The sequence below is a fragment of the Littorina saxatilis genome, linkage group LG15, assembly GCF_037325665.1.
Source record: "Littorina saxatilis isolate snail1 linkage group LG15, US_GU_Lsax_2.0, whole genome shotgun sequence".
Taxonomy (NCBI): domain Eukaryota; kingdom Metazoa; phylum Mollusca; class Gastropoda; order Littorinimorpha; family Littorinidae; genus Littorina; species Littorina saxatilis.
The window spans coordinates 26,680,837-26,708,181 of NC_090259.1; the positions used below are offsets into that span (position 1 = coordinate 26,680,837).

General features: G+C 42.6%; 1 protein-coding gene across 5 annotated transcripts in view; it reads right to left on the reverse strand.

Moving 5' to 3' along the window:
• LOC138948950 (centriolin-like) overlaps nt 1-27,345 on the reverse strand; it is a 98,328-nt gene that overhangs the window by 65,065 nt on the left and 5,918 nt on the right. For all 5 annotated transcript variants that reach the window (XM_070320622.1, XM_070320623.1, XM_070320620.1 and 2 more), the window contains exons 4-24: nt 25,679-25,951; nt 23,401-23,587; nt 22,575-22,768; nt 21,803-21,934; nt 20,246-20,477; nt 19,235-19,404; nt 17,600-17,737; nt 15,028-15,181; nt 14,136-14,356; nt 12,256-12,432; nt 10,674-10,808; nt 9,447-9,581; nt 7,677-7,805; nt 7,137-7,214; nt 5,679-5,750; nt 5,036-5,197; nt 4,287-4,397; nt 3,412-3,559; nt 2,700-2,813; nt 959-1,143; nt 1-9 (exon numbers count right to left, since the gene is read on the reverse strand). The exon at nt 1-9 is cut by the window's left edge and continues 135 nt beyond it. In XM_070320622.1, the coding sequence (XP_070176723.1) occupies nt 1-9; nt 959-1,143; nt 2,700-2,813; nt 3,412-3,559; nt 4,287-4,397; nt 5,036-5,197; nt 5,679-5,750; nt 7,137-7,214; nt 7,677-7,805; nt 9,447-9,581; nt 10,674-10,808; nt 12,256-12,432; nt 14,136-14,356; nt 15,028-15,181; nt 17,600-17,737; nt 19,235-19,404; nt 20,246-20,477; nt 21,803-21,934; nt 22,575-22,768; nt 23,401-23,587; nt 25,679-25,951 (3,156 nt within the window). The remainder of the gene's footprint in view (nt 10-958; nt 1,144-2,699; nt 2,814-3,411; nt 3,560-4,286; nt 4,398-5,035; nt 5,198-5,678; nt 5,751-7,136; nt 7,215-7,676; nt 7,806-9,446; nt 9,582-10,673; nt 10,809-12,255; nt 12,433-14,135; nt 14,357-15,027; nt 15,182-17,599; nt 17,738-19,234; nt 19,405-20,245; nt 20,478-21,802; nt 21,935-22,574; nt 22,769-23,400; nt 23,588-25,678; nt 25,952-27,345) is intronic.

A 27,345-nucleotide genomic window follows, 5' to 3' on the forward strand; every position in this document is an offset into this window, starting at 1 on the left:
GCGAGGCGCCTGAAAAGCAAGATTTTCCCCCTTTACTTTTGTAATCAAAAACCGAGAAAGGTTTGTTACTGGCATGGTTAATCACTAACAAAACAAGAGGCGAAGCCATCAAGGCTCACGTAAGAAATCGACAAACAGTAACACAAACTCAATCACTCCGTCACACACACACACACACACACACACACACACACACACACACACACACACGCGCACACACACACACACACACACACACACACACACAGAAAGAGCATAGGTGAAACTGTGCAAGAAAGCGAGACACTAGATCTAGATCTGTCTGTCTGCATAGGACACGACTGCCAACTAGTCTCGGCGCGCTCAAAATAATAATGACCGAGACTTTCAGTACTTCCTTCGCGTGACGTCTAACCCTCTTACGTCATAATGTGACGTCAATGTAATGTGACGTCTTCAAATGTTAGAGTTTCTACCACAGACATACACACGCACAGACGCACGCACGCACGCACGCACGCACGCACAGACAGACAAAGTTACGATCGCATAGGCTACACTTACGTGAGCCAACAAAATATTCACCAGTACGTAGACCTAGTCGATGGACTTTATAGCAAACAGATATACAAATTTCATCATCACTTCTATTACTTAGTAGTCCCATTGCTGGCAATTCAGGTTGCTCACTCCCATCGTAAATCCAGCAGCAACAGAGTTGCGCTATCCAGGTGTGTGTATGTTCAGTTATAATCAACCACCTGCACTTTTGACAGAATGACCAAGGTCTTTTACGTGCCACAGTGGTTACACTGTGTTGGTACATGGATGAGTCTGCACATAAAGTTGTCCAGTGTCAATTCCGGCTCAGATTCGAACCTGTGACCCGCAGATCAAAAGTTGAGTGCTCTACCAAGTTATCTACCATGCGCTCCTCATGCACCTGCTTTTATTCCAACACCTCATCCACTCAACTCACCCCCAGACCGTCGCCCATCCCAGTTCCGGAGGAGGAGAGGTAGGGAGGGGGGAGGCCTGCCTGGTTGCCGAAACTCTGTGAGTTGGGCATGGATTGAACGTAGGCTGACTGCATGGCTAGAGTCTCTTTCAACTTGTTCACTTCTTGTCGGATACGCCACAGCTCATCATCAAAACCGGGGCCCACTGAAAAAGCAGACGGAGAAATTCGTGGATGAGATTCTTCTTCTTCTTCTGCGTTTGTGGGCTGAAACTCCCACGTACACTCGTGTTTTTTTTGCACGAGTGGAATTTTACGTGTATGACCGTTTTTTACCCCGCCATTTAGGCAGCCATACGCCGTTTTCGGAGGAAGCATGCTGGGTATTTTCGTGTTTCTATAACCCACCGAACTCTGACATGGATTACAGGATCTTTTTCGTGCGCACTTGGTCTTGTGTGTACACACGGGGGTGTTCGGACACCGAGGAGAGTCTGCACACAAAGTTGACTCTGAGAAATAAATCTCTCGCCGAACGTGGGGACGAACTCACGCTGACAGCGGCCAACTGGATACAAATCCAGCGCGCTACCGACTGAGCCACATCCCCGCCCCGTGGATGAGATTATATGTACAGTAATACCCCCTCCCCCCCTCAAAGACCTTCTAAAATCTGAGAAAATCAGGTCTTAAAAATCTGAGGTCTTGAGGCTGGAGTGTAACCCTGAGAACAGAAGGTAGAATTAAAATAGATCTTTCGCCCAACTGACATGTCTCAAATTAAAAATATAGACAGCATTTATAAAGAACTTATTGAAACCAGGTATTTAAGCTCGAAAATTGAATATTTTTACCTTTTTAATTTGACTAATGTATGCAGTTGTGATGCTTGTGCAAAAGTCTGATACCCCATACTCAAGTATTATACATCATCTAATTGTACTTTTCTTTTTCTTTTTCTCGTTGAAGTTGAAAGATGCAATTTTCACACCTAGAAGCCTGACAAGATCAGTGGTGGTTTATACTGGAAGTCTATACTTGAGGGTAAAGGGCAGGGAGGAAAACATCAACCTTACATCCATCGGGTACCTGGGGGGACAGGTAGTGGGCTATACTTGAGGGTAAAGGGCAGGGAGGAAAACAACTATACCTCCATCAGGTACCTGGGGGGACAGGTAGTGGGCTATACTTGAGGGTAAAGGGCATGGAGGAAAACATCAACTATACCTCCATCGGGTACCTGGGGGGACAGGTAGTGGGCTATACTTGAGGGTAAAGGGCAGGGAGGAAAACAACTATACCTCCATCGGGTACCTGGGGGGACAGGTAGTGGGCTATACTTGAGGGTAAAGGGCAGGGAGGAAAACATCAACTATACCTCCATCGGGTACCTGGGGGGACAGGTAGTGGGCTATACTTGAGGGTAAAGGGCAGGGAGGAAAACATCGACTATACCTCCATCGGGTACCTGGGGGGACAGGTGGTGGGCTATACTTGAGGGTAAAGGGCAGGGAGGAAAACATCGACTATACCTCCATCGGGTATCGGGGGGACAGGTAGTGGGCTATACTTGAGGGTAAAGGGCAGGGAGGAAAACATCGACTATACCTCCATCGGGTACCTGGGGGGACAGGTAGTGGGCTATACTTGAGGGTAAAGGGCAGGGAGGAAAACATCAACCTTACATCCATCGGGTACCTGGGGGGACAGGTAGTGGGCTATACTTGAGGGTAAAGGGCAGGGAGGAAAACATCAACCTTACCTCCATCGGGCCCCTGGGAGGCCAGGTAGTCCAGCATCTGGTTGAGGTTCTCCAGCTCGCCGCGCTGGGCCTCCAGGATGCCGTACAGCCGCGACAGCTCATCCTCTTGGGCCGCTGCAACAACCACGAGTACTTAGGAATGTGCTTTGATTACAATAACGTATATTGAACATTGGATTTCCCTTCTTTGAACCATGTGACAAAAACGTTTGTTTGTGTAAGTTCAATCATAAAATCGATCAAAACATAAATGTCATTTGTATTTTTGTACACAGATTTTTGTCAAAAACAGCGAAATACAGATCCCCCTCCCCCCCGTGTCTTTTTCTTGTCTGGAGATCTGTGCTTCTGAGAGAAGTTACAGCGTTTCCCCACATTATTTAAAGAAATCAAATAATCCAATGGGGCAAGGCAACAAAACCAACACCAATGTTTGGACTTACACTGACCATCTGATTGGACAAACCAGGAAACCAGGAAAACCAAAACAAGTTCCGGGTATCACAGATCATCTTATAGGACAAACCAGGGAAACTGAAACAAGTTCCGGGAATCACAGATCATCCGATTGGACAAACTCGGGAAACTGAAACAAGTTCTGGGAATCACAGACAATCGGATTGGACAAACCAGGGAAACCAAACCAAGTTCCGGGAATCACAGATCATCTGATTGGATAAACCAGAGAAACTCAAACCACTTCAGGACTCACAGATCATCTGGTTGGACATGTCAGCAGCCCCCAGCTCATCGTGCAGCTCGGCCTCTCGGTTGTTGAGTACTTGTTGCAGTGTGTCGGCTGAGTACTGTGCCTGGTCCAGATCCTGTGCAATCACCTGGATACGAGCTTCCTGCTTCTCCTGTCAATATTTTGTAAACATCTTTAACTGCTTTTTTCTTTAAACACTTAATATCTATGCTTTTCTTTAACAATCAATGATATTTTGAGTCAGTAACAACCAATGTTATTTTGATTGAGTCAGTCGTTTTTTTTCTCTGATCTGAAAGGAAACGTGTGTATATGCAGAGGCGAACAAAACTTATCAATGTACAGGTTTGAGAAACAAAGGGAAATGAGCACTCCAAATGACGGGCGCAGTGGCGTGGTGGTAAGACGTCGGCCTCGTAATCGGGAGGTCGTGAGTTTGAATCCCGGTCGCTGCCGCCTGGTGGGTTAAGAGTGGAGATTTTTCCGATCTCCCAGGTCAACCTATGTGCAGACCTGCTAGTGACTTAACCCCCTTCGTGTGTACACGCAAGCACAAGACCAAGTGCGCACGGAAAAGATCCTGTGATCCATGTCAGAGTTCGGTGGGTTATAGAAACACGAAAATACCCAGCATGCCTCCCCCGAAATCGGCGTATGCTGCCTGAATGGCGGGGTAAAAACGGCCATACACGTAAAAATCCACTTGTGCTAAAAACATGAGTGAACGTGGGAGTCTAAGCCCATGAACAAAGAAGAAGAAGAAGAAGCACTCCAAATACATATGACACGTGCAACAAGAGGAAGCGAGAGTTAATTAAGTGGCACCAATGTATATAATTAAGTCTCAGATACTTGAGGCAAAAACTGTAGCTACTGACCCTGAGAAGCTCAGCCTCCTGCTTGTGTTTGTCTATCTCGTCTTCGTAGCGCTGTTGTTGTGCCTTCAGTTCATCCTGCCACTGGGCAGCCTCTGTCTCCGCCTCCATCACCTGGCACACAGTGTCACCATGCAGTCAGTAACATAAGATAAGATCAAATAAGATAAGATAAAATATCATAACATAAGATAACATAACATAAGATCGGGCTGCTTTCTCACATTGGGAAAGCGAGCTGCCATACAGTATACAGCGCTACCCATTTTATTTGTATTTCTTACAAAAAATTTCAGTAGGGAATCAAGGATATATTTCCACAGTGATAAAAATGAAATCAAACAAAAAACAAGAAAGGTTAGTTACTGGAACATTTAATCATGAACAAAACAAAACGTTTGCGACTGCTTTATAGGAGCAAGCCTCATTTGCAATGTAAATTACGGCCTTGTTGCAATGTCGCACTGACCTGGCTGCAATCTCACAAATCAGCTCACAACAAGGCCTTTTTTCTGTAAGGTAAGCAATCAAGCGCCTCGTGCCGATATACATGTACTGAAACCAGACAAGGGAGCCTAACATTTCAAATTATAGTGGAAATACTCGTATAGTGAGTACAGATATGATTTATAGTTATACCTAATTTTCAGTGCTGATTTTGACTAACAACACAAAACCAAACATCTTCAGCTGGGGCCTTGAAATATTTACAGAAGATCTGAACTTTACAAACAATCTCCAAAAACTCTCACCTTGCGAGAAGCGTCATTGTTTTGTTGTCGCATGAAGCGCTTCAGGTCCATCAACTCTTTCTGCAGCTCGTCGTACAGCAGTTTCTCTTCAGAGTCCAATGAGGAAGCCCTGTCGATGCTGCCGTCAGATGGGGCATAGACTACACGCACAGGTATACCACCCTGTAAGATTAATGTCTTTATTAGAACATTTAAGCACAACCAGGGGACCACTGACGCCGGTATCTGCATACTAGTACTTGCATACATGTACACAAACATATATTAGCACACGTACCTGGGTAGTACAGTGGAACTCCTCTATCAAGACCTACTAATTTAAGACTTTTCCATTTGAAGACGTTAATTTTTCAGATTTTCTGTTCATAGCATCTGTAAATTGACCCCCATTTAAAGACTCCCTCCTTTTAAAGACCCAATTTTTGGAGTTCCACTGCAATACACAGCATATATTAAGAATAGGTCTATAATATGAGTAAATAGACAGGCAGACAAACAGGTTAACAGGAAAAAAGGCAAACAGTTCAACAGACAGCGAGGAAAACGGTCACAGGCAGACACAGGCATTCAGACACAACAGACAGTCAGACAATCGACAGACAGAATGACAGACAGACTGACAGACAGACGGACAAAATGTTACCTCTTTCAGTTGTTTCAGCAATGCCTGCAGTCGGTTAATCTCATCCTGCATTCGTTTCTTCTCTTCATCCGCCTGAAACATCACACACACACACACACACACACACACACACACACACACACACACACACACACACACACACACACACACACACACACACACACACAAACTCCTACTCTTTGACATCTTCATGATGGATGCAAAGAAAAGAAATAGAACTGAATTTAAAACAAGTCGCGTAAGGCGAAAATACAATATTTAGTCAAGTAGCTGTCGAACTCACAGAATGAAACTGAACCCAATGCCATTTTACTCGTAGCATCGTCAGGCCACCGCTCATGGCAAAGGCAGTGAAATTGACAAGAAGAGCGGGGTATTCGTTGCGCTAAGAAGGATAGCACGCTTTTCTGTACCTCTCTTTGTTTTAACTTTCTGAGCGTGTTTTTAATCCAAACATATCATATCTATATGTTTTTGGAATCAGGAACCGACAAGGAATAAGATGAAAGTATTTTTAAATTGATTTGGACAATTTAATTTTGATAATAATTTTTATATATTTAATTTTCAGAGCTTGTTTTTAATCCGAATATAACATATTTATATGTTTTTGGAATCAGCAAATGATGGAGAATAAGATAAACGTAAATTTGGATCGTTTTATAAATTTTTATTTTTTTTTACAATTTTCCGATTTTTAATGACCAAAGTCATTAATTAATTTTTAAGCCACCAAGCTGAAATGCAATACCGAACCCCGGGCTTCGTCAAAGATTACTTGACCAAAATTTGAACCAATTTGGTTGAAAAATGAGGGCGTGACAGTGCCACCTCAACTTTCACGAAAAGCCGGATATGACGTCATCAAAGACATTTATCAAAAAAATGAAAAAAACGTTCGGGGATTTCATACCCAGGAACTCTCATGTCAAATTTCATAAAGATCAGTCCAGTAGTTTAGTCTGAATCGCTCTACACACACACACAGACAGACAGACACACACACACACACATACACCACGACCCTCGTCTCGATTCCCCCCTCTACGTTAAAATATTTAGTCAAAACTTGACTAAATATAAAAATGACAGCGCCACGAAGCACGCATTGCATAGTTGTGCAAGAGTTTGACAAGGCCAGTCCGTTCACCAGTGGTGACCGAAAAGACAACCTGAAACTCCCTACCTACTTATCTAAAGAACAACGCACAAATAATACTTTTCATTTTATAATTTGCGAACAATGGTCTGTTTGCATTCAGAAATTTGTCACCATTTAGTCTAAGTTTACTTTGAGTTTAGTTTAAATTAGTTAACTTTAGCTTAATTGGTTAAATTCTTGCTATTCATGGACAAATAAAACTTCTTGTGGACTAGCAACTTTTGCTACATTACTACTAAAAAATTTAAACCCATAGGAAACTGGAAAACTCCAGCTTTCGTCATCCCTGGTCGTACCTTTTTGTTGTCCAGGTTCTTGAGCTGAGCCTGTGCTTGCTTTAGTTTCTCCTTCATTGCCTGAATCTCTGCCTCAGCCTAAAACAACAACAACCAATGACAATAAAGTTTAGTAAACAGAATTGAGGAAAAGTACAGCCAGTAGAATCTTGCCAGAAAGCAAAACATGTCTGAGAAAGAACACAATTATAAGTTCATTTTCATAAAAGTTTCTACAAAATTGAAGTAACACTACTAAACATATCCTTTCTGTACAATATTACAAACAAATCAAAAGCACTGCAAAACATATCAGCATGCATGTTTGTTGCAAAAACCTTGCAAATGCTGTCTTCAGTGATTCTGCATTAGATAGCTGTCATTCATTTTTTTCATGAAAAGCATTTATCACAGATTTAAAATATGCAACAACACAATCAGAAAAAAAACAAAGAGAGGGAAAGAATGGGAGATAAAAACACACACAAAAAACAAATACCCCAAAACACTACTGACCCATCCAACCAATAAAAAATTAAAAAAATATTTGAAAAATCTGACCTTGGCCTTGATCTTTTTGACGTCATCCACCTCTCGCATGCTTTTGTTCATCTTGTCCTGCGCTGCCTGGTAGATCTCCTTGAAGGTTGCACCCACAAAGTCATCCTTGCTGTAAGGCTCTCCTGGACCCTGTCACAATAAAATCACACACAAAGTCATCCTTGCTGTAAGGCTCTCCTGAACCCTGTCACAATAAAATCACACACAAAGTCATCCTTGTTGTAAGGCTCTCCTGGACCCTGTCACAATAAAATCACACACAAAGTCATCCTTGCTGTAAGGCTCTCCTGGACCCTGTCACAATAAAAATCACACACAAAGTCATCCTTGCTGTAAGGCTCTCCTGGACCCTGTCACAATAAAAATCACACACAAAGTCATCCTTGCTGTAAGGCTCTCCTGGACCCTGTCACAATAAAAATCACACACAAAGTCATCCTTGTTGTAAGGCTCTCCTGGGGCCAGTTTCATAAGATAGCAGTGAACCGACTGACAGTCAATCGACTGCCCAGTCGATGGACTGTGGTTGATCGCCGGGTCACCGAAAAGCGCGTTTCATGAGCGAATCACCGTCACCCGCGGACAACCGCAGTCGACCGACTGTACAGTAATCCGAGTGGCCAAGTCGAGGACTAAATTTAGCAACACTACCACTTCTGTTTGCTCATTCGCACGTGAAAATGGCCGATTTCGAAGAAAAAACAAGTCTCGGCCCGCTCAAAATAACAATGACCGAGACTTTCAGTAATTCCTTCGCGTGACGTCTAACCCTCTTACGCCATAATGTGACGTCTTCAAGACATAATCCTGACTTGTCTCCTGGATTACTGCGTCATGATAGATCATTTCGAAGAACAATCACAAGGTTTGGCTCACAATCCAAAAAAGTGTGAGCATTCTGCCATTGACTGTGCGGATAATTACATTTATTTTCGGTTTACCGCAGTAAGCCGAACACAGTGTTGGGGAGAGAGCATCACCGTGTTTGGCCGACTTCCGGTGAGACGACCCGCAGTCGGCCGACTGAAATTTTGTTCGTGAAACCCGATAACGTCGGATTACTGTGGTTCTCTCGGACAACTGCAGTTGGTCGACTGTGTTTCTGGCTTATGAAACTGGCCCCTGGACCCTGTCACAATAAAATCACACACAAAAATAAGGAATCTTTAAAGTTGTTCATTTCTTGACAAACAAAAAACACTAAAACAAACAAAAACCACAACAACAAAAAAAGAAAAAAAGGAAGAAAAGAAACGAGAACTGAATGACAAAAAAACTTACTCTGGTGAAGAAATAAAAAAAAACACGCTAGTTTTTTTAAAGTTGTGTGTGAACTTGGATAAGAATGAATCAATTTCATGGCTCTGTCCACTGGGTGATTTATCAATTACAAGCTGAGGCAGCAATTATCTTTGTTGAAACTGTCATTTACAACAAAGCGCTGCACGCTGAAGCTACATCCAAAGGAACAGGCAGCGTTTGTATGTTTCTTTCAACCCCTTTTGATTCACAGCTGTAGGGCCAATCGCAGTGCTTCTTGTTTAGCGTTGGCCAATGGAGTGTAATGCAGCACGCACCAAATCTATAATATGGCTTAGCAAGCATGCCTAGTGTGCCGTTACAATCAAAAGTCAATGTAGATGGGTGCTGTTTTTTACTTCAAATTGACGGCATGCTGTAAGGCACAATAATTCTCAATGCGAATTGTCTGACTCGGTCTGCTGCAACAAGGGGGAGAGTGGAGACAGGACAAAGCTATTTGCACTGTACCTTGTTTGTCTTGAAGTCGTGGGTGAACTTGCGCAGTCGTTTCTTCAGCTCGCTGGGCTTAAAGCCACTGTCGTCTTCATGATGCTGCTTCTGCTGCAGGTCCTCCATCTGGTCACGCAGGGACGTGTTCATGGCCTGGTCAAATCACAACATACATCAGATGAGTACACTGGAACCCACCTTTTAAGACCCCGCCCCCCAAATTTAAGACCTCCCCCTTTTAAGACTTAGTTTTTTTTCTCTCCAGATTTTCTGTTCATTAACTCTGTAAATTAACCCCCACTAGGGCGGGGATGTAGCTCAGTCGGTAGCGCGCTGGATTTGTATCCAGTTGGCGCTGTCAGCGTGAGTTCGTCCCCACGTTCGGCGAGAGATTTATTTCTCAGAGTCAACTTTGTGTGCAGACTCTCCTCGGTGTCCGAACACCCCTGTGTGTACACGCAAGCACAAGACCAAGTGTGCACGAAAAAGATCCTGTAATCCATGTCAGAGTTCGGTGGGTTATAGAAACACGAAAATACCCAGCATGCTTCCTCCGAAAACGGCATATGGCTGCCTAAATGGCGGGGTAAAAACGGTCATACACGTAAAAGCCGTGGGAGTTTCAGCACATGAACGAACAAACAATCAGATGAGTACACTGGCACCCACCTTTTAAGACCCCACCCCCCAAATTTAAGACCTCCCCCTTTTAAGACTTATAATTTTTTTTCTCTCCAGATTTTCTGTTCATTAACTCTGTAAATTAACCCCCATTAAGAATCCGTCCCTTTTAAGACCTAATTTGCTCAGATTCTTGGAGGTCTGAAAAGGGGGTATACAATAGTGTTTTTTTCTTTCATTCTTCTCTTTATTTAATTTCATCAGTGTAAACAATCACACATTTTATTTTATTTATTTACGAAGATTCATATCGCGCGCGTATCTCACCACACAAGGCGACTCAAGGCGCATGTTACCTATTAATGCCGTGTGAGATGGAATTTTTTACACAATATATGACGGATTCACATCGGCCAGTAGATCGACTGCCTTTGGGCGCTGCATCCACCTTTCACGGCCTATTATTCCAGGTCACACGGGTATTTAATCTTATTTCACAGTAGACAGAGGCCTAGCTGAACAATATCTGTGAAAATGTGTGTCAACAGTAATATTTTGGTAACAAATAAAAATAACATTTATCCACCAATCCAAAAGTTCAAAAGTCCCCCAAACAAGCCCAACCTTGGCAGCCTCCAGCTGTGCCAGGATTTTCTTGGCCTCCAGATCCTGTCTGTTGGCATCCTGCACTCGCTGCGTCATCTTCTCCAGCCGCTCTCGCTCCAGCTGGAGCTGTTGCTCCATCGCCCTCCTCTCCGCCTGTGGAGTCAGAACTTAGCTTTCAGTTAAAAGGGAGATTTGAGATTTGAGATTTTTTCTGAACCTCATTATACAGCTTTGTAACCAAGTGATCAATGTGAGTATCAAACTTTATGTTCTATCATATATTGATTGATTAATATAGCTGAGGAAGGAATGAAGAGGTGCTGCTACTAGAGATCAAAACATGCTAGACCAAGAGATATATCAAAACTTAAATCAACAAACAACAAAAGTTGCTGAAATTTGTAGTGTTATTTTTTGGTACTTATTGTTGATGTGAAAACTGGACTTCTTTAAACCAGATTTGTGCCTCCCCTCTCCCCCACACTTATAGGATGAGTAGCTTTTCCTCTAAACTGCTTAACATTTCTCAGTGACAACTAAAAAAAAAGCTATCTGCCCACAGTGCAGTTACTCACAATTTCACATCATACTAGGGCAGCTAAAAACAAGTCACGTAAGGCAAAATTACAACATTAAGTCAAGCTGTCGAACTAACAGAATGAAACTGAACTCACTGCATTTTTACAGCAAGAGCGTATACTCGTAGCATCGTCAGTCCACCACTCGATGCAAAGGCAGTGAAATTGACAAGAAGAGTGGGGTAGTAGTTGCGCTGAGAAGGATAGCACGCTTTTCTTTATCTCTATTCTTTTTAACTTTCTGATCGTGTTTTTAATCCAAACATATCACATCTATATGTTTTTGGAATCAGGAACCCACAAGGAATAAGATGAAATTGTTTTTAAATCGATTTCGGAAATTTAATTTTAATAATAATTTTTATATTTTTAATTTTCAGAGCTTGTTTTTAATCCGAATATAACATATTTATATGTTTTTGGAATCAGAACATGATGAAGAATAAGATGAACGTAAATTTGGATCGTTTTATACAAAAAAAATATTTTTTTACAATTTTCTGATTTTTAATGACCAAAGTCATTAATTAATTTTTAAGCCACCAAGCTGAAATGCAATACCGAAGTCCGGCCTTCGTCGAAGATTGCTTGGCCAAAATTTCAATCAATTTGATTGAAAAATGAGGGTGTGACAGTGCCGCCTCAACTTTGACAAAAAGCCGGATATGACGTCATCAAAGGTATTTATCGAAAAAAAGAAAAAAAACGTCCGGGGATATCATTCCCAGGAACTCTCAAGTCAAATTTCATAAAGATCGGTCGAGTAGTTTGGTCTGAATCGCTCTACACACACACACGCACAGACAGACACACACACATACACCACGACCCTCGTCTCGATTCCCCCTCTATGTTAAAACATTTAGTCAAAACTTGACTAAATGTAAAAAAGCTATCTGCCCACAGTGCAGTTACTCACAATTTCACATCATACAAGAGCAGCTAAAAAAAAACAAGACACACACAACCTTTAACATAAAATCCAAGACCTATCAAAAACACTTTCACTCTATCTCTTTTACCTGTGCTTTTTTCTCAGCCTCGGCCAGACTGCTGTTGAGTCGCTTGACCTGGTCCTCGGCGTCTTCCAGACGATCCTGAATCTCCAGGTCTTTCTGGCGCGAGCGATGCAGATCGTCATGCAGATTCTGGCTCATGTTCTGATTCTTGTGCAGCTCCTTTTCTGCCTCTTCCAGTTGCTGAGGAGACGTGAACATATTGAATGGTTAAATTGGTCTCCTAAATGTTAAGCACATTTTAGGTCTGGTTCAAGGCCAACTCAAGTTCCATGCTAAGTATCACTGAACATTAGAAAACACACGCATGTGACTTTAGTTGCTGAGGGGACCAGCATGTATCAAACTGTTCAATTAATCTGCTAAAAAGGGCCACATGCAATGAGCGACACTTTATGCTGGTCTCAGGGTGTCCTTTCATCGGAGATTCAATGGAACCCCCCTTTTCCGACATTCAAAAATCTGTGACAATTAGGTCTTAAAAAGGAGGGAGTCTTAAAATGGCGGTAAATTTACAGAGGTTATGCACAGAACAGCTGAGAAAGGAGGGTCTTAAATTTGGGGGTCTTAAAAGGGGTGTTTCACTGTACAACTGGGCGGGGATGTAGCTCAGTCGGTAGCGCGCTGGATTTGTATCCAGTTGGCCGCTGTCAGCGTGAGTTAGTCCCCACATTCGGCGAGAGATTTATTTTCTCAGAGTCAACTTTGTGTGCAGACTCTCCTCGGTGTCCGAACACCCCCCGTGTGTACACGCAAGCACAAGACCAAGTGTGCACGAAAAAGATCCTGTAATCCATGTGAGAGTTCGGTGGGTTATAGAAACACGAAAATACCCAGCATGCTTTCTCCAAAAGCGGCGTATGGCTGCCTAAATGGCGGGGTAAAAACGGTCATACACGTAAAAGCCGTGGGAGTTTCAGCCCATGAACGAACAAACAAACAAACTGTTCCACTGTACAACTCAGAATGTGAGAATGAACCACGGCAGTTTAGTGCTAATGGAATTGCACATTAACTGCATGAATACCTCTTGCACTGTAAACAGATGTGGCAATTTAATCTTACTACCAGTAGTTTTGTTTTCCATTACCTCTGCCAGCCTTGTTCTTGATAACACAGTCTTGCATGCTTAGTCAATGCAAAACTGGTATCAATGACCCACTGATAACATGTGTAAACTCTTATCAGTTTTAGGATGCCAAACAAGCTCTTGACATCCAATGACACCTTTCCCAGTGTAAAGTTATTCAGTCCCTGGCCCACAAAAATGTAGCCACCCTTTAAAAATGCTGTAGCACTTATCATTTGATTTAGGAAAATATATGATTTTTTTGCAAAATGAAAACCTATACTTCCTTGCACAATTCAGCAAACGTGACTGCACTCATCTTCTGCAGTACTTTGGCACTGGACTCACATATTATATAAAAACACAAACACAAACACACCAGAAAGCTCAGACACACAAAAACACCATCAATAACAACAACAAAACTACAAAGAATCAAGTAATATATGATTAAATAAACCCACATGGTAACAAACCCTAACACCCCCACACCTTCTCAACACACACAGACACAGACACACACACTCCCAGACACACTACACACACACACTACACACACACACTACACACACACACTACACACACAGACAGACACACACACACAGACACACTACACACACAGACAGACAGACACACACAGACACACTACACACACACACACATAGACACACACACAGACACACACACACAGACACACTACACACACAGACACACTACAGACACACACACACACATAGACACACACACATAGACACACACACACAGAAACACACACACAACAAACACCACTCACACACTACACACACACAGCGCTAACCTTCTGCAGAATCTTAGCGCTGGTGGCCTCCGTGTCCAGGATGCTAAGCTCGGCCTCCAGACGTCGGACCTTCTCCTCCAAGGCTGCTTTCTCCTGCAGGAGCATCTGGAACTCCTGCTGGTGCTGCATGCTCTGACCCTTCACCCCTTCCAGGTAACCTTGGAGACCATGGACGATGTCGTCCAGCTCACCCTTGAGCGATTCGTTTTGCTCGATTTGTTCTGAGGAAATGCAAAGAATGGAAATTATTTGTAGGTGGTTCAGTGTTAAAGTGTGAAGATTCACAAATTACTGAAGATTTTTTATACAGATTCTCCTGCACTCTGATACAAAGTTGACAAACACAGAGCAGGCTTATTTGGAGCGAAACAAAACAAAAGAGTCATCATCATCAGAACATCAGAACGCACAATCCACCACACAAACCCACATATCCACAATCTGTTTCACCGAGCAATAAAAGCAATTTCATTTCTAAAAGGCCTAAAAAAAAAATAGGTGTGGTTACGGTAACCCGACCTACCCTATTTTTAGGGGCCGACCCTATAACTTTTTATTACATTTGTCAAACAAAAAAAACAAAAACAAAAAAACAGTGCAGAAAACGCAATGAAAGCGAAATCGCCCGAGTCGCACACTTATTTCCCTGTCAAGTACGTTCAATTTGTACACATTAGAAAAAAAAAGTTTAAAAAAAAAAAAAGTGATTGCCTACCTTCCTACCCTATTTTTTTTGGCTATGTTACCGTAACCACACCCATTTTTTGGGGGGGGCCAAATCAAACAAACAAGTATCTTAAAATAAGCAAACAAAGTGCCACAGGCTCTCGAAACACCCACAATATAACACATGTTTTTTTCACATAAAAAAAAAGAAAAGAAAATTAATCACCTCCAGTGAGCTGCTCTTCGAGGTTTTTGATGTCGGCTGTTTCCTTCGCGATGGTCTGCAAGGTCGACTCAAGGTCATGCTGCATGTCCCCATACGCTGAGTGGTCTTGGTTAACCTGCTGCTCCTTGTCAACCATTTGACGTTGTTTGTGTTGCTGATAAAAAAAAACAAGTCGCGTAAGGCGAAAATACAACATTTAGTCAAGTAGCTGTCGAACTCACAGAATGAAACTGAACGCAACGCAACGCAGCAAGACCGTATACTCGTAACATCGTCACTCCACCGCCCGTGGCAAAGGCAGTGCCAGTGGAATTGACAAGAAGAGCGGGGTATTCGTTGCGCTGAGAAGGATAGCACGCTTTTCTGTACCTCTCTTCGTTTTAACTTTCTGAGCGTGTTTTTAATCCAAACATATCATATCTATATGTTTTTGGAATCAGGAACCGACAAGGAATAAGATGAAAGTGTTTTTAAATTGATTTCGAAAAAAAAAAATTGATAATAATTTTTATATATTTAATTTTCAGAGCTTGTTGTTAATCCAAATATAACATATTTATATGTTTTTGGAATCAGAAAATGATGGAGAATAAGATGAACGTAAATTTGGATCGTTTTATAACAAAAATATTTTTTTTACAATTTTCAGATTTTTAATGACCAAAGTCATCAATTAATTTTTAAGCCACCAAGCTGAAATGCAATACCGAAGTCCGGAAAAATGAGAGCGTGACAGTGCCGCCTCAACTTTCACGAAAAGCCGGATATGACGTCATCAAAGACATTTATCAAAACAATGAAAAAAACGTCTGAGGATATCATACCCAGGAACTCTCATGTCAAATTTCATAAAGATCGGTCCAGTAGTTTAGTCTGAATCGCTCTACACACACACACACACACACACACACACACACACACACACACACACACACACACACACACGCACATACACCATGACCTTCGTCTCGATTCCCCCCTCTATGTTAAAACATTTAGTCAAAACTTGACTAAATGTAAAAAAGACAGCTCAAACAATGTCAAGTGTCCTCTTTATCAAGCTGGCATTATCATCACCATGCAAGCCTCATACAATGACAAGTGTCCTCTTTATCAAGCTGGCATTATCATCACCATGCAAGCCTCATACAATGACAAGTGTCCTCTTTATCAAGCTGGCATTATCATCACCATGCAAGCCTCATACAATGACAAGTGTCCTCTTTATCAAGCTGGCATTATCATCACCATGCAAGCCTCATACAATGACAAGTGTCCTCTTTATCAAGCTGGCATTATCATCACCATGCAAGCCTCATACAATGACAAGTGTCCTCTTTATCAAGCTGGCATTATCATCACCATGCAAGCCTCATACAATGACAAGTGTCCTCTTTATCAAGCTGGCATCATCATCACCTAGCAAGCCTCATACAATGACAAGTGTCCTCTTTATCAAGCTGGCATCATCATCATCATGCAAGCCTCATACAATGACAAGTGTCCTCTTTATCAAGCTGGCATTATCATCACCATGCAAGCCTCATACAATGACAAGTGTCCTCTTTATCAAGCTGGCATTATCATCACCATGCAAGCCTCATACAATGACAAGTGTCCTCTTTATCAAGCTGGCATTATCATCACCATGCAAGCCTCATACAATGACGTGTCCTCTTTATCAAGCTGGCATTATCATCACCATGCAAGCCTCATACAATGACAAGTGTCCTCTTTATCAAGCTGGCATTATCATCACCATGCAAGCCTTATACAATGACACGTGTCCTCTTTATCAAGCTGGCATCATCATCACCATGCAAGCCTCATACAATGACAAGTGTCCTCTTTATCAAGCTGGCATTATCATCACCATGCAAGCCTCATACAGCCCACTTAAAAAACTTTGTTTTACATTATGGGCCAAGACCATCATGATTTTTTTTCTTTCTAGGTCATTTTAAAATGGAAACCCTTTCCTCTCCAATCAACTCTCCCAACCCTCCATATAACCTCCCCCCCCCCCCTCTCGCTTCATCCTTTCCCCTCCTTCCTCTCCATTGACCTCTCTCCCAATCCCCCACACCACCACTCCACTATCCCACAACCCCAGAAAGAGTGCCTGGGAAACATCCTGATTTAGTCCCATGTAAGGTCCACCATCACACTGAATGATCCTCAAAATGATTACACTTCTTTCTGAGTGCAGGCAATCCATTCAAGGAAGAATGTGTTTGAGAATTAAATATATAACGGCAGGGGTCCGGGGGCCTGGGTAGGTCCCCTGGCGGAGTCCAGTGGCAGAGCCCCTGGTGGGGCTGAAGCATTTTGGCCTTGTAAATATGAATTTACCCCCCTCTGGTGAAAAAAAAATTGTGCATATAAAGAAAAACACTATTGTGTCCCTCTCACCTGGGTCAAACTATCATTTATATTTTTTATTTAAAAAAAAAAAAAACATTTTGCAGAAATCTGCGAAATTGCAGAGATTTGTATTGCCTGGAGTGTGGCCACTTCCTTGGGGCCAATCCTGGAGTATTTCACTGCCTGTTCCCCTCTCCCCAATACTCACATGGGCAGGGGATTGAGGATCCAGGCCCTGCAAGTCTGACTTGAGCTGGCTGATCTCGGAGCGGCCTTGCGTGATTGACAGCTGGATGCGATCAATCTCGTCCTCCATCTGGGTTGCATTATCTCGCATCTCGTTCACCTGAAGCAAATCGTTAGAACTGAGTGAACATATTCAGTGATATCTATCGTTTTAAAATTGTCTTCGCATTTACTGGTCTGCAGCACTTTTTGCATGAGACTGGAACACAAAAAATGTGTATACACAAAATGGTACAGTCAAAACCTTCCCTTGCGCCCACCTCTCGAAAGCAACCAAATGCCCACAACGACCACTCACAAAGATCGTAGACTTTCTTTCTTTCTTTATTTGGTGTTTAACGTCGTTTTCAACCGTTGAAGGTTATATCGCGACGGGGAAAAGGGGGGGGGGGGGGGGGATGGGATAGAGCCACTTGTTAATTGTTTCTTGTTCACAAAAGCACTAATCAAAAAATTGCTCCAGAGGCTTGCAACGTAGTACAATATATGACCTTACTGGGAGAATGCAAGTTTCCAGTACAAAGGACTTAACATTTCTTACATACTGCTTGACTAAAATCTTTACAAACATTGACTATATTCTATACTGTACAAGAAACACTTAACAAGGGTAAAAGGAGAAACAGAATCCGTTAGTCGCCTCTTACGACATGCTGGGGAGCATCGGGTAAATTCTTCCCCCTAACCCGCGGGAGGTAGATCGTAGACGAATTTCTCTTCTACATAATTCACCTTTTCATAAGTGACCACCTGTCTCTGAAGACCCCTTTGGGTTGGTCCCTTGGGTGGTTGTTATAGACATGTTCGACTGTATTTTCATTTTTATTCACTGATTTAAAACGCATTGAGATGATTGAGGAAATGTTGATGTTTAGCTGACTAAGTTTACATCTTATTGCTCTGCAATGTCATTGCACGAAGACTGATTTCTCAACACATCAGGAATGAGCTATTTATTCTTCATACAGTCCAACTTGTCTCCAACAACCACCAAAGGGACCACCCGAAATTGGTTCAAATAGACAGGCGGTTGTTCTGAAAAGGTGAATTATAGAGTAAAGAATCTTGCCAGGGTTTCTTTCGTGAGGTCTTAACCCTTACACTGGTGCAATTCTGTAACGCATGTTACATAGCCACTGGTGAATTAACAGAGAGAAAAATAAAGAAAAACAGGGTTTTCGCATCCATGGGAGGTAATCGGAACCGACCAAACAGACTGAGCCAGTAGCGCGACATATGTCGTGACAACCAGGTGACAGTATACGTAAAGTAGCGCGACAACCAGCCTAAGGGTTAATAAACAGGTGGTCGTTATTAAGAAATGGTCACCAGGGCAGGTCCAACTTTGTCTCTCTTATATAAAAAATCTAAAAAATCAACGTCTATATAAAACTGAACTGCAGAGGACAGCACGTTTCGCCCTGAAGTCCGGACTGACGATCTAACAGCGAACGACAAGAAGAAACTGAACTGCTACTCAACAAGAAAAGTATTATTTGCAACTGCATGTCAAGTCTAAATCAACGTTCACGTCTTCAGACAGACTACAATTTGCTGAAGCTAATAACATTTTGCAGAATTTCTGAATGATTCTTACTGTCTGCATTTTCTTGGCAAGCCTCTGTCGAATCTTGAACTTGTTGTCATCCTGAAATGGTTCTGGGGTGTTTCTGCCCGGTGCCATTTTCTTCAGCTCAGTTGTGGCGTTCATGAGTTTCTGTTCTGTGGAGCTCAGATCACCCTGCAGGTGTCGCAGCTTCTCCTCCGCTGAAAGCAACATTCCACCGCAGTTACAGCCATGAACATTGAAAATTACCAAAATCAGAAAAAAATAACCGGAGGTTTAGATGATCCTTGTACAATAGACTCCCCCCCCCCCCCCCCTCTTTCCACTTTTAAGACCTCTAAAAATCTCAGAAAATCAGGTCTCAAAATAAGAAGAAAGTCTTACAATGGAAGTAACTTTACAGAACTTCTGGACAGAACATATGAGAAAACAAAGTCATAAAATGGAGGTAACTTGGCAGAAATTATGAACAGAAAATCTGAGAAAACAAAGTCGCAAAATGGCAGCAAGTTTGCAGACCTTATGAACACAAAATCAGAGAAAACAAAGTCTTAAAATGGAGGTAACTTGGCAGAAATTATGAACAGAAAATCTGAGAAAACAAAGTCGCAAAATGGCAGCAAGTTTGCAGACCTTATGAACACAAAATCAGAGAAAACAAAGTCTTAAAATGGAGGTAACTTGGCAGAAATTATGAACAGAAAATCTGAGAAAACAAAGTCGCAAAATGGCAGCAAGTTTGCAGACCTTATGAACACAAAATCAGAGAAAACAAAGTCATAAAATGGAGGTAACTTCACAGAGCTTATGAACAGAAAACTTGAGAAAACAAAGTCTGGGGGTCACACAGGGATTACTAAGGTCCAAAATTGTCAAAAGAGCTTCCCCCGAAAATAATCGGCGTATGCTGCCAGAATGGCGGGGCAAAAATGGTCATACACGTAAAAACCCACTCATGCAAAAACATGGGTGAATGTGGGAGTTTCAGCCCGTGAACGAAGAAGAAGAAGAAGTCAATAGAGCTTTGTCTATAATCCTTACTTTCCGCGACTTCTCTCCTCTTCGCGTCCAGCTCAGCGTCAAGCTCTGCGTGCATGTGGATGTCCATTCGGGGAGAGTGAGACCGCGGCATGGGTGCAGATGCCCTCAGGGAGTGCATCTGCGCTCGCTGTGGGGACCCATGCATTTGGCCTTCCTGGGCAAACTTGTTGGCTTGGTAACGGGCACGGCCGATGTAGGGACTTTCACCCAGGAGGCCTCCATCATCGCTGCTCTGTTGTAGAAGTGAAGAAAAAAAGAGAAAAATAACACAAGGAATACTTTAGATGCATAGTAACTAATAACAAGAACCGTATGTACCCCAATTCCAAGCCACACACCAAATTTTAGCTCAATCGACCCATATGGACCTGGGATCTAATCTAAGTTTGGCAGACAGACAGAAACCTATACACCCTGTATCCTAAGGGGGTGTACAGAGGGAGCAAAAGAGAGAGAGAGAGAGAGAGAGAGAGAGAGAGAGAGAGAGAGAGAGAGAGAGAGAGAGAGAGAGAGAGAGAGAGAGAACGATGGCGAGACAGAGAGAGAGTAAAACAAGTCGCGAAAGGTGAAATTACTACATTTAGTCAAGCTGTCGAACTCACGGGATAAAACTGAACGCACTGTACTTTTTCACCAAGATAGGACAGCTTCGTCAATCCCCGCGTGAAGGAAATCGATCACCTCCCACGTGCAAAACGTAGTGATATTGACACCCCAGATTAGCGCGGTAGCGTATTGTGCTAAGCAGGAAAGCGTGCTTTTCTGTATTCTTGTTAACTTTCTGAGCTTGTTTTGAATACAACCTATCATATCTATATGTTTTTGGAATCAGGAAATGATAAAGAATAAGATAAAATCATTTTTGGATCGATTTCTTACATTTTAATTGTAAGACTAATTAATCTATTTTTGTTAATTGTGATCACATTTTAAGAGTAAACATAACATAATTATGTATATATTTTTAGATTCAGAATGTGATGAAGAATACGATGCAATCAATTTTAAATCTGTTTGCGAAAAATCGATTTTAATGACAACATTGATTAATTTTTAAGCCTCCAAGCTGAAATGCAATACCAAAGTCCAGGCTTCGTCGAAGATTACTTGACCAAAATTTCAACTAATTTGGTTGAAAAATGAGAGCGTGACAGTGCCGCCTCAACTTTCACGAAAAGCCGGATATGACGTCATCAAAGACATTTATCAAAAAAATGAAAAAAACGTCTGAAGATACTATACTCAGGATCTCTCATGTCAAGTTTCATGAAGATCGGTCCAGTAGTTTTCTCTGCATCGCTCTACACACACACACACACATATACACCACGACCCTCGTCTCGATTCCCCCCTCTACGTTAAAACATTAAGTCAAAACTTGACTAAATGTAAAAAGAGAGAATAACAGAGATCAATCAAAAGACGAATGAAGCAATGATAATGATGTGTGTCACAACTGAGGGAGATATGTTTCATCTTTCAAGGCAAAACTGGGAAGAGCATCGCTGAACATTGTGTTGAGAACTTCACACAAGTAAAATAAACAGTTGCACTGACCAGGTCTTGTTGAGGGGGAGGTGCCTCGCCCAGACTCTGGAACTTGGAGTCGATCTTGAAAAACGCCAGCTCCTGTTCCAGCTGGTAGTGTTTCTCACATGCTTTGTTCAGGTCACTCGTCTTGCGCTTCAACTGTGAAAAACAGACAACAAAACCAATCCGAACTATTAAAATAAAACAAGAAAAAACAAATAAAAAAATAAAAAATATATAAAAACACATACACACAAGAAAGAAAAACAACTTAACAATTGGGGGGGATGAAGGCATCACTAGTCAACCTCCAATTTTTATATCCTCCCCCCCACCCCTCCCCGCGCTTCAACTGAGAAAAACAGACAACAAAACCAATCCGAACTATTAAAACAAAACAAGAAAGAACGAAACAAAACAAAAACCACTATAAAAACACACAGAAAAAAGAAAAACAAGTAACAATTGGTGGGATGAAGGCATCACTAGTCAACCGCCAATATCTATCCCCCCCCCCCCCCCCCCCCCATTTCTTATTGCCTTCTGTCTGCTCCCCTTTATCTATCCTCCACATTTGACCCCCCACGCCACCCCTACTTCTGATAACTCCCCCTTGACATCTACAGGTGTTTACCCCCTTCACCCCCCGCCTCTCTACTCCCTCTATTTTGGACCCCCCCCCCCCCCCCCCTTTCTCCTCACCCTCCCCAAAATTTGCTGATTTTTACCCACTCTCTCTCCTCCACCTCCATCCTGCAATTTGTACCCTAGACACCCCCCCCCCTCCTCCCATACTGACCAGATCATCCTTGGCCTGCATCTCTTGCTGAAGGCGGTTGAGCTCCTCTTTGGCGATATGTTCCTTCTGTCTCATCTCGTTCTGAGACGACTCGTGCTGTGAGCGCTCGTGTTCCGAGCGGTTGTGGCTTTCCTCCAATTGTCGGTAGCGAGATTCCCCCTGCTCCACCTGTCGCTCAAGCGTCTGCACTTCGTCTGCAGAGAAACACCAGCTTAATTCTCAATAAAGCAAGATCCCCGAAGTACACACAAGAAGGTTTAGTGTCTATGATGAATGACTAATGTTGAACTGAACCTTGTATCGTGATGAGGTGTTAACAGAGCTGTTATGTTTGTTGTCTTTGTCATTAGTAAATTCATCACTTCTGATCCAGTTCAAGTACAGTACAGATTTTTGTCTTTACCTTTTTGCTCAAGTACTCAGAGAAGTTTGTTACACTTACATTGATTATGACCACCTGAGTCTTGTTCTTGTCTTAGTCAATTATGAACAGAAATACCCTTACTTTTCCTCTTTGTGTTATCATTGACAGTGTGTCATGTCCACTGACAGAAATTTCACAAGACTAATACAAAGATAAATCAAAACAAACAAAAACACCCCTTCCCCCCAAAAACAAAGAAAAACCCTAGCCACAACAACCCCAAACAACAAGAACCACCCCCCCCCCCCACAAAAAAAAACAAAAAACAAAAAAAAACAACCCAACAACGAACAGACAACCAAATCAACTGAATCATAAAAAAGAGGCAAATCGAGAAAAAGCACAGCAATAGCAGCAGCAGCAGTATCCGGAACAACAGCGACAAGACGAAATCTCACTCACCAAGGGAGAATCGATTCTGGGCCTTGTCACGCTCAGTGACAGACACCTGCTGGCCGTCCAGGATCTCGACACAGCGCAGGTGAAAGACGATGTAGAGGCGAAAGTGGGGGAGGTCGCACAGGGGGTTACCCGACACTTCTAGCTGTATCAGGTCAGGTATCCCCTTCAGCTTGGCCACTTCTGACAGCTGCGGACACACAAAACAAAACTTGTGAGACTAAAGCGGAATGGACTGGGTGGCTGAGTGGTAACGCACTTGCGCTCGGAAGCGAGAGGTTGCGAGTTCGACCCTGGGTCAGGGTGTTAACAATTTTCTCCCCCCTTTCCTAACCTAGGTGGTGGGTTCAAGTGCTAGTCTTTCGGATGAGACGAAAAACCGATGTCCCTTCGTGTACACTACATTGGGGTGTGCACGTTAAAGATCCCACGATTGACAAAATGGGTCTTTCCTGGCAAAATTGTATAGGCATAGATAAAAATGTCCACCAAAATACCCGTGTGACTTGGAATAATAGGCCGTGAAAAGTAGGATATGCGCCGAAATGGCTGCGATCTGCTGGCCGATGTGAATGCGTGATGTATTGTGTAAAAAAATTCCATCTCACAAGGCATAAATAAATCCCTGCGCCTTGAATATGTACGCGATATAAATTGCATAAAATAACAAGAGGCGAAGCCATCAAGGCTCACGTAAGAAATCGACAAACAGTAACACAAACTCAATCACTCCGTCACACACACACACACACACACACACACACACACACACACACACACACACACACACACACATATACACGCATGTATGCACACACACACACACACACACACACACACACACACACACACACACACACACACAGAAAGAGCATAGGTGAAACTGTGCAAGAAAGCGAGACACTAGATCTAGATCTGTCTGTCTGCATGTAGCCTACTTACAGGGACACGACTGCCAACTAGTCTCGGCCCGCTCAAAATAATAATGACCGAGACTTTCAGTAATTCCTTCGCGTGACGTCTAACCCTCTTACGTCATAATGTGACGTCAATGTAATGTGACGTCTTCAAATGTTAGAGTTTCTACCACAGACATACACACGCACGCACGCACGCACATACGCACGCACGCACAGACAGACAAAGTTACGATCGCATAGGCTACACTTACGTGAGCCAAAAAATTTAAAAAAAATAAATAAATAAATCCCTGCGCTTAGAACTGTACCCACGGAATACGCGCGATATAAGCCTCATATTGATTGGTTGATTGATGGTCTGAGAAATGAAGAGACAAAAGCGCTCTAAATGCATTCAACATGTGCAACAAGAGTAATTAAGTGAGAGTTGTGTGGAACCAACCTCCTGGCACCTGAGAGAATAACAAGCATTGTAATGAACAAGGGAGTTTTATCCTTGCTTAAAAAGCGGAATGGATTTGATTATTTTAGTGGAAAACAGAAACAACAATTTTGACTTGCAAGCTATTAATATCATTCATATGTATTTTCAAACATTTAGATTCGTAAAGTAATGTAAGTTGAAACATGGGTTTGGGCAAAATGCTAGATTGAAACTACAATCCAACCAGCACTAGCGACCACCTCTTGATAGCAACCACCTACCCAGATGCAACCACCACACCAATAGATCCCTCCAATGTTTTGTTATATCTATAATCTAGTTCACCTTTCCATAGAGACCACCTGTCTATAACAACCACTTTTGGTCTGTCCCTTGAGTGGTCATTACACACAGGTGTGACTAGCAAACATTATTTTTAAATAATAAAGCTTGTCTGGAACAGAAGCTAAGAACTCTCTAAATGCGGTATCCCTTCCTGGCCCAATTTAAGCTATACAGTGGAACTTGCCCTTGCAACCACCTCACAAAAGCAACCTCCTGCCCACAACGACTACTCAGTTTCAATGATCCCATATTCATCAATATTTCACAAGCAATTTGCCAAAATGAACAACTTCTAAAGACCAAACAAATAAAACAAACTTGAAAAAGATGAATCTGTACATCCCAGAAGAGCTTGAGAAAAACACATGCCAACCCCCACACTTGTTTTTCTGTTTTCGTTTTTACTTTTATTTTTGAATTGGTGTATCATGTATTATTTAATGTCTTGGAGGGTTAAATACACCAAACCCACACAGGCAGACATGTCTGGACAAATTATTTAAAAACACAGAACACACACAGGCATACACACATCGCACACACAGAGACAGTGGCAACCCAACCCAGCTATACTAATGCACACAGAACTCACCGAGGCAAGATTGTTGTCGGCAATCCTGAAGGTTCTCAGCGCTCGCAGTTTCTTAGGCAACCAGACAGGGATGTGCTCGATGTTGTTCCCACTAAGGTTCAACACTTGAAGGCCGACCAGGTTCTCAATGCCCTCGATGCGAGTGATGCGGTTGCGAGCGAAACTGAGCTCGCGGAGGTGCACCAGTTTGTCAAGCTTCTCCATGCGCTCGATCATGTTGTTGCCGAGGTTGAGGACCTGTAGCTTGCGTGTCTTGTCCAGATTCTCTATGTACTGTAACAGTCACAAGGAGAGTGTGTGTCATTTGTACATCATGCATGTGTGTTTGTGTGTGTGTGTGTGTGTTATGAGAGAGAGAGAGAGAGAGAGAGAGAGAGAGAGAGAGAGAGAGAGAGAGAGAGAGAGAGAGAGAGAGAGAGAGAGAGAGAGAGACACACACACACACACAGAGTAAGTGCATGTGTGTGTGTATCACTGTATGAGTGTGTGAGAGCTGGAGGACGGAAGAGCTACAGAGTGATTGGAGATTGGATTTCCCTTCTTTGAGTCATGTGACGTCAGAGGCCTACAAAACTTTATAATTGGGCGTTTCAGGTTGACCGAAACTATAAAGGAACTACAAAACACACGTCATGTGTTTGATTGCATGTGTGTGTGCTGTTCAATGTCAAAACAACAACAAAGTCAGTACATGACGTGTGTTTTGTAGTTCCTTTGAAGTTTCGGTCAACCTGAAACGCCCAAATATGAAGCTTATGTGTTTGATTGCATGTGTGTGTGCCCGGGCTCGTTCAATCGTCAAAACAACAACAAAGTCATAGTACCTGAAAGGAATTCGATCGATACATAAATGTTATTTGCGTTTTTGACCAAAATATGACATTTTACACAGATCTCGACAGTCATTGTTCACCTCGACCGCTATCGCTATAACTATAAGGAACACTTGACATGACATGCTACACAATGCAAGGATCAACTCCAATCTATCTCCCATTCAGCGACACCTGGCCAATATTAACACACTCCAGGTCTTTCTGGCAATGAGTGATAGTATCTTTGCTTGGACCTAGTCCTCACATAGGCTATTCCTCCCAAAAGGTCAACCTCTCATTGAAGTGTACAATTTAGGCTCGGAACCCCCCGTTTAAGACCTACAAACGCTCTGTTTAATCAGGTCTTAAAAAAGGAGGTTGTTTTAAAATGTAAGTAAATTTACAGAAATTGTGACGAGAAAATCTGAAAAAGCAACAGTCTTGAAAGGGGGTACTGGTCTTAAACCAGGGGGGGTGTCCTAAAAGGTGGGTTCTACTGTATCTCAGTATGGTATGAGCTGAACTACAGTATATTGTCATGCACACGTTATTTACAGCCAAGGGGTGATTTATATGAACACCGGACCAACTCATTGTGGAGCAGGGTTCACATGAGTGCAACTCAATATATATTGAAAACCTGCAAACTAACAGCTCAAATTCATAATTACATACAGTGGCACCTGCGATGAAACTAGGACACCCTCGGGACCAGCCAAAAGTGTCCCGACATTGCAGGTGGCCTCTCATGGCAGGTATATTCTGGTCAAGATAACAAAGGGACAACAGAAGGTGTCCTTTATTGGGAGGTCACAGTCCTCTCATCGGAGGGGCCTCCACTGCAGGTACCAC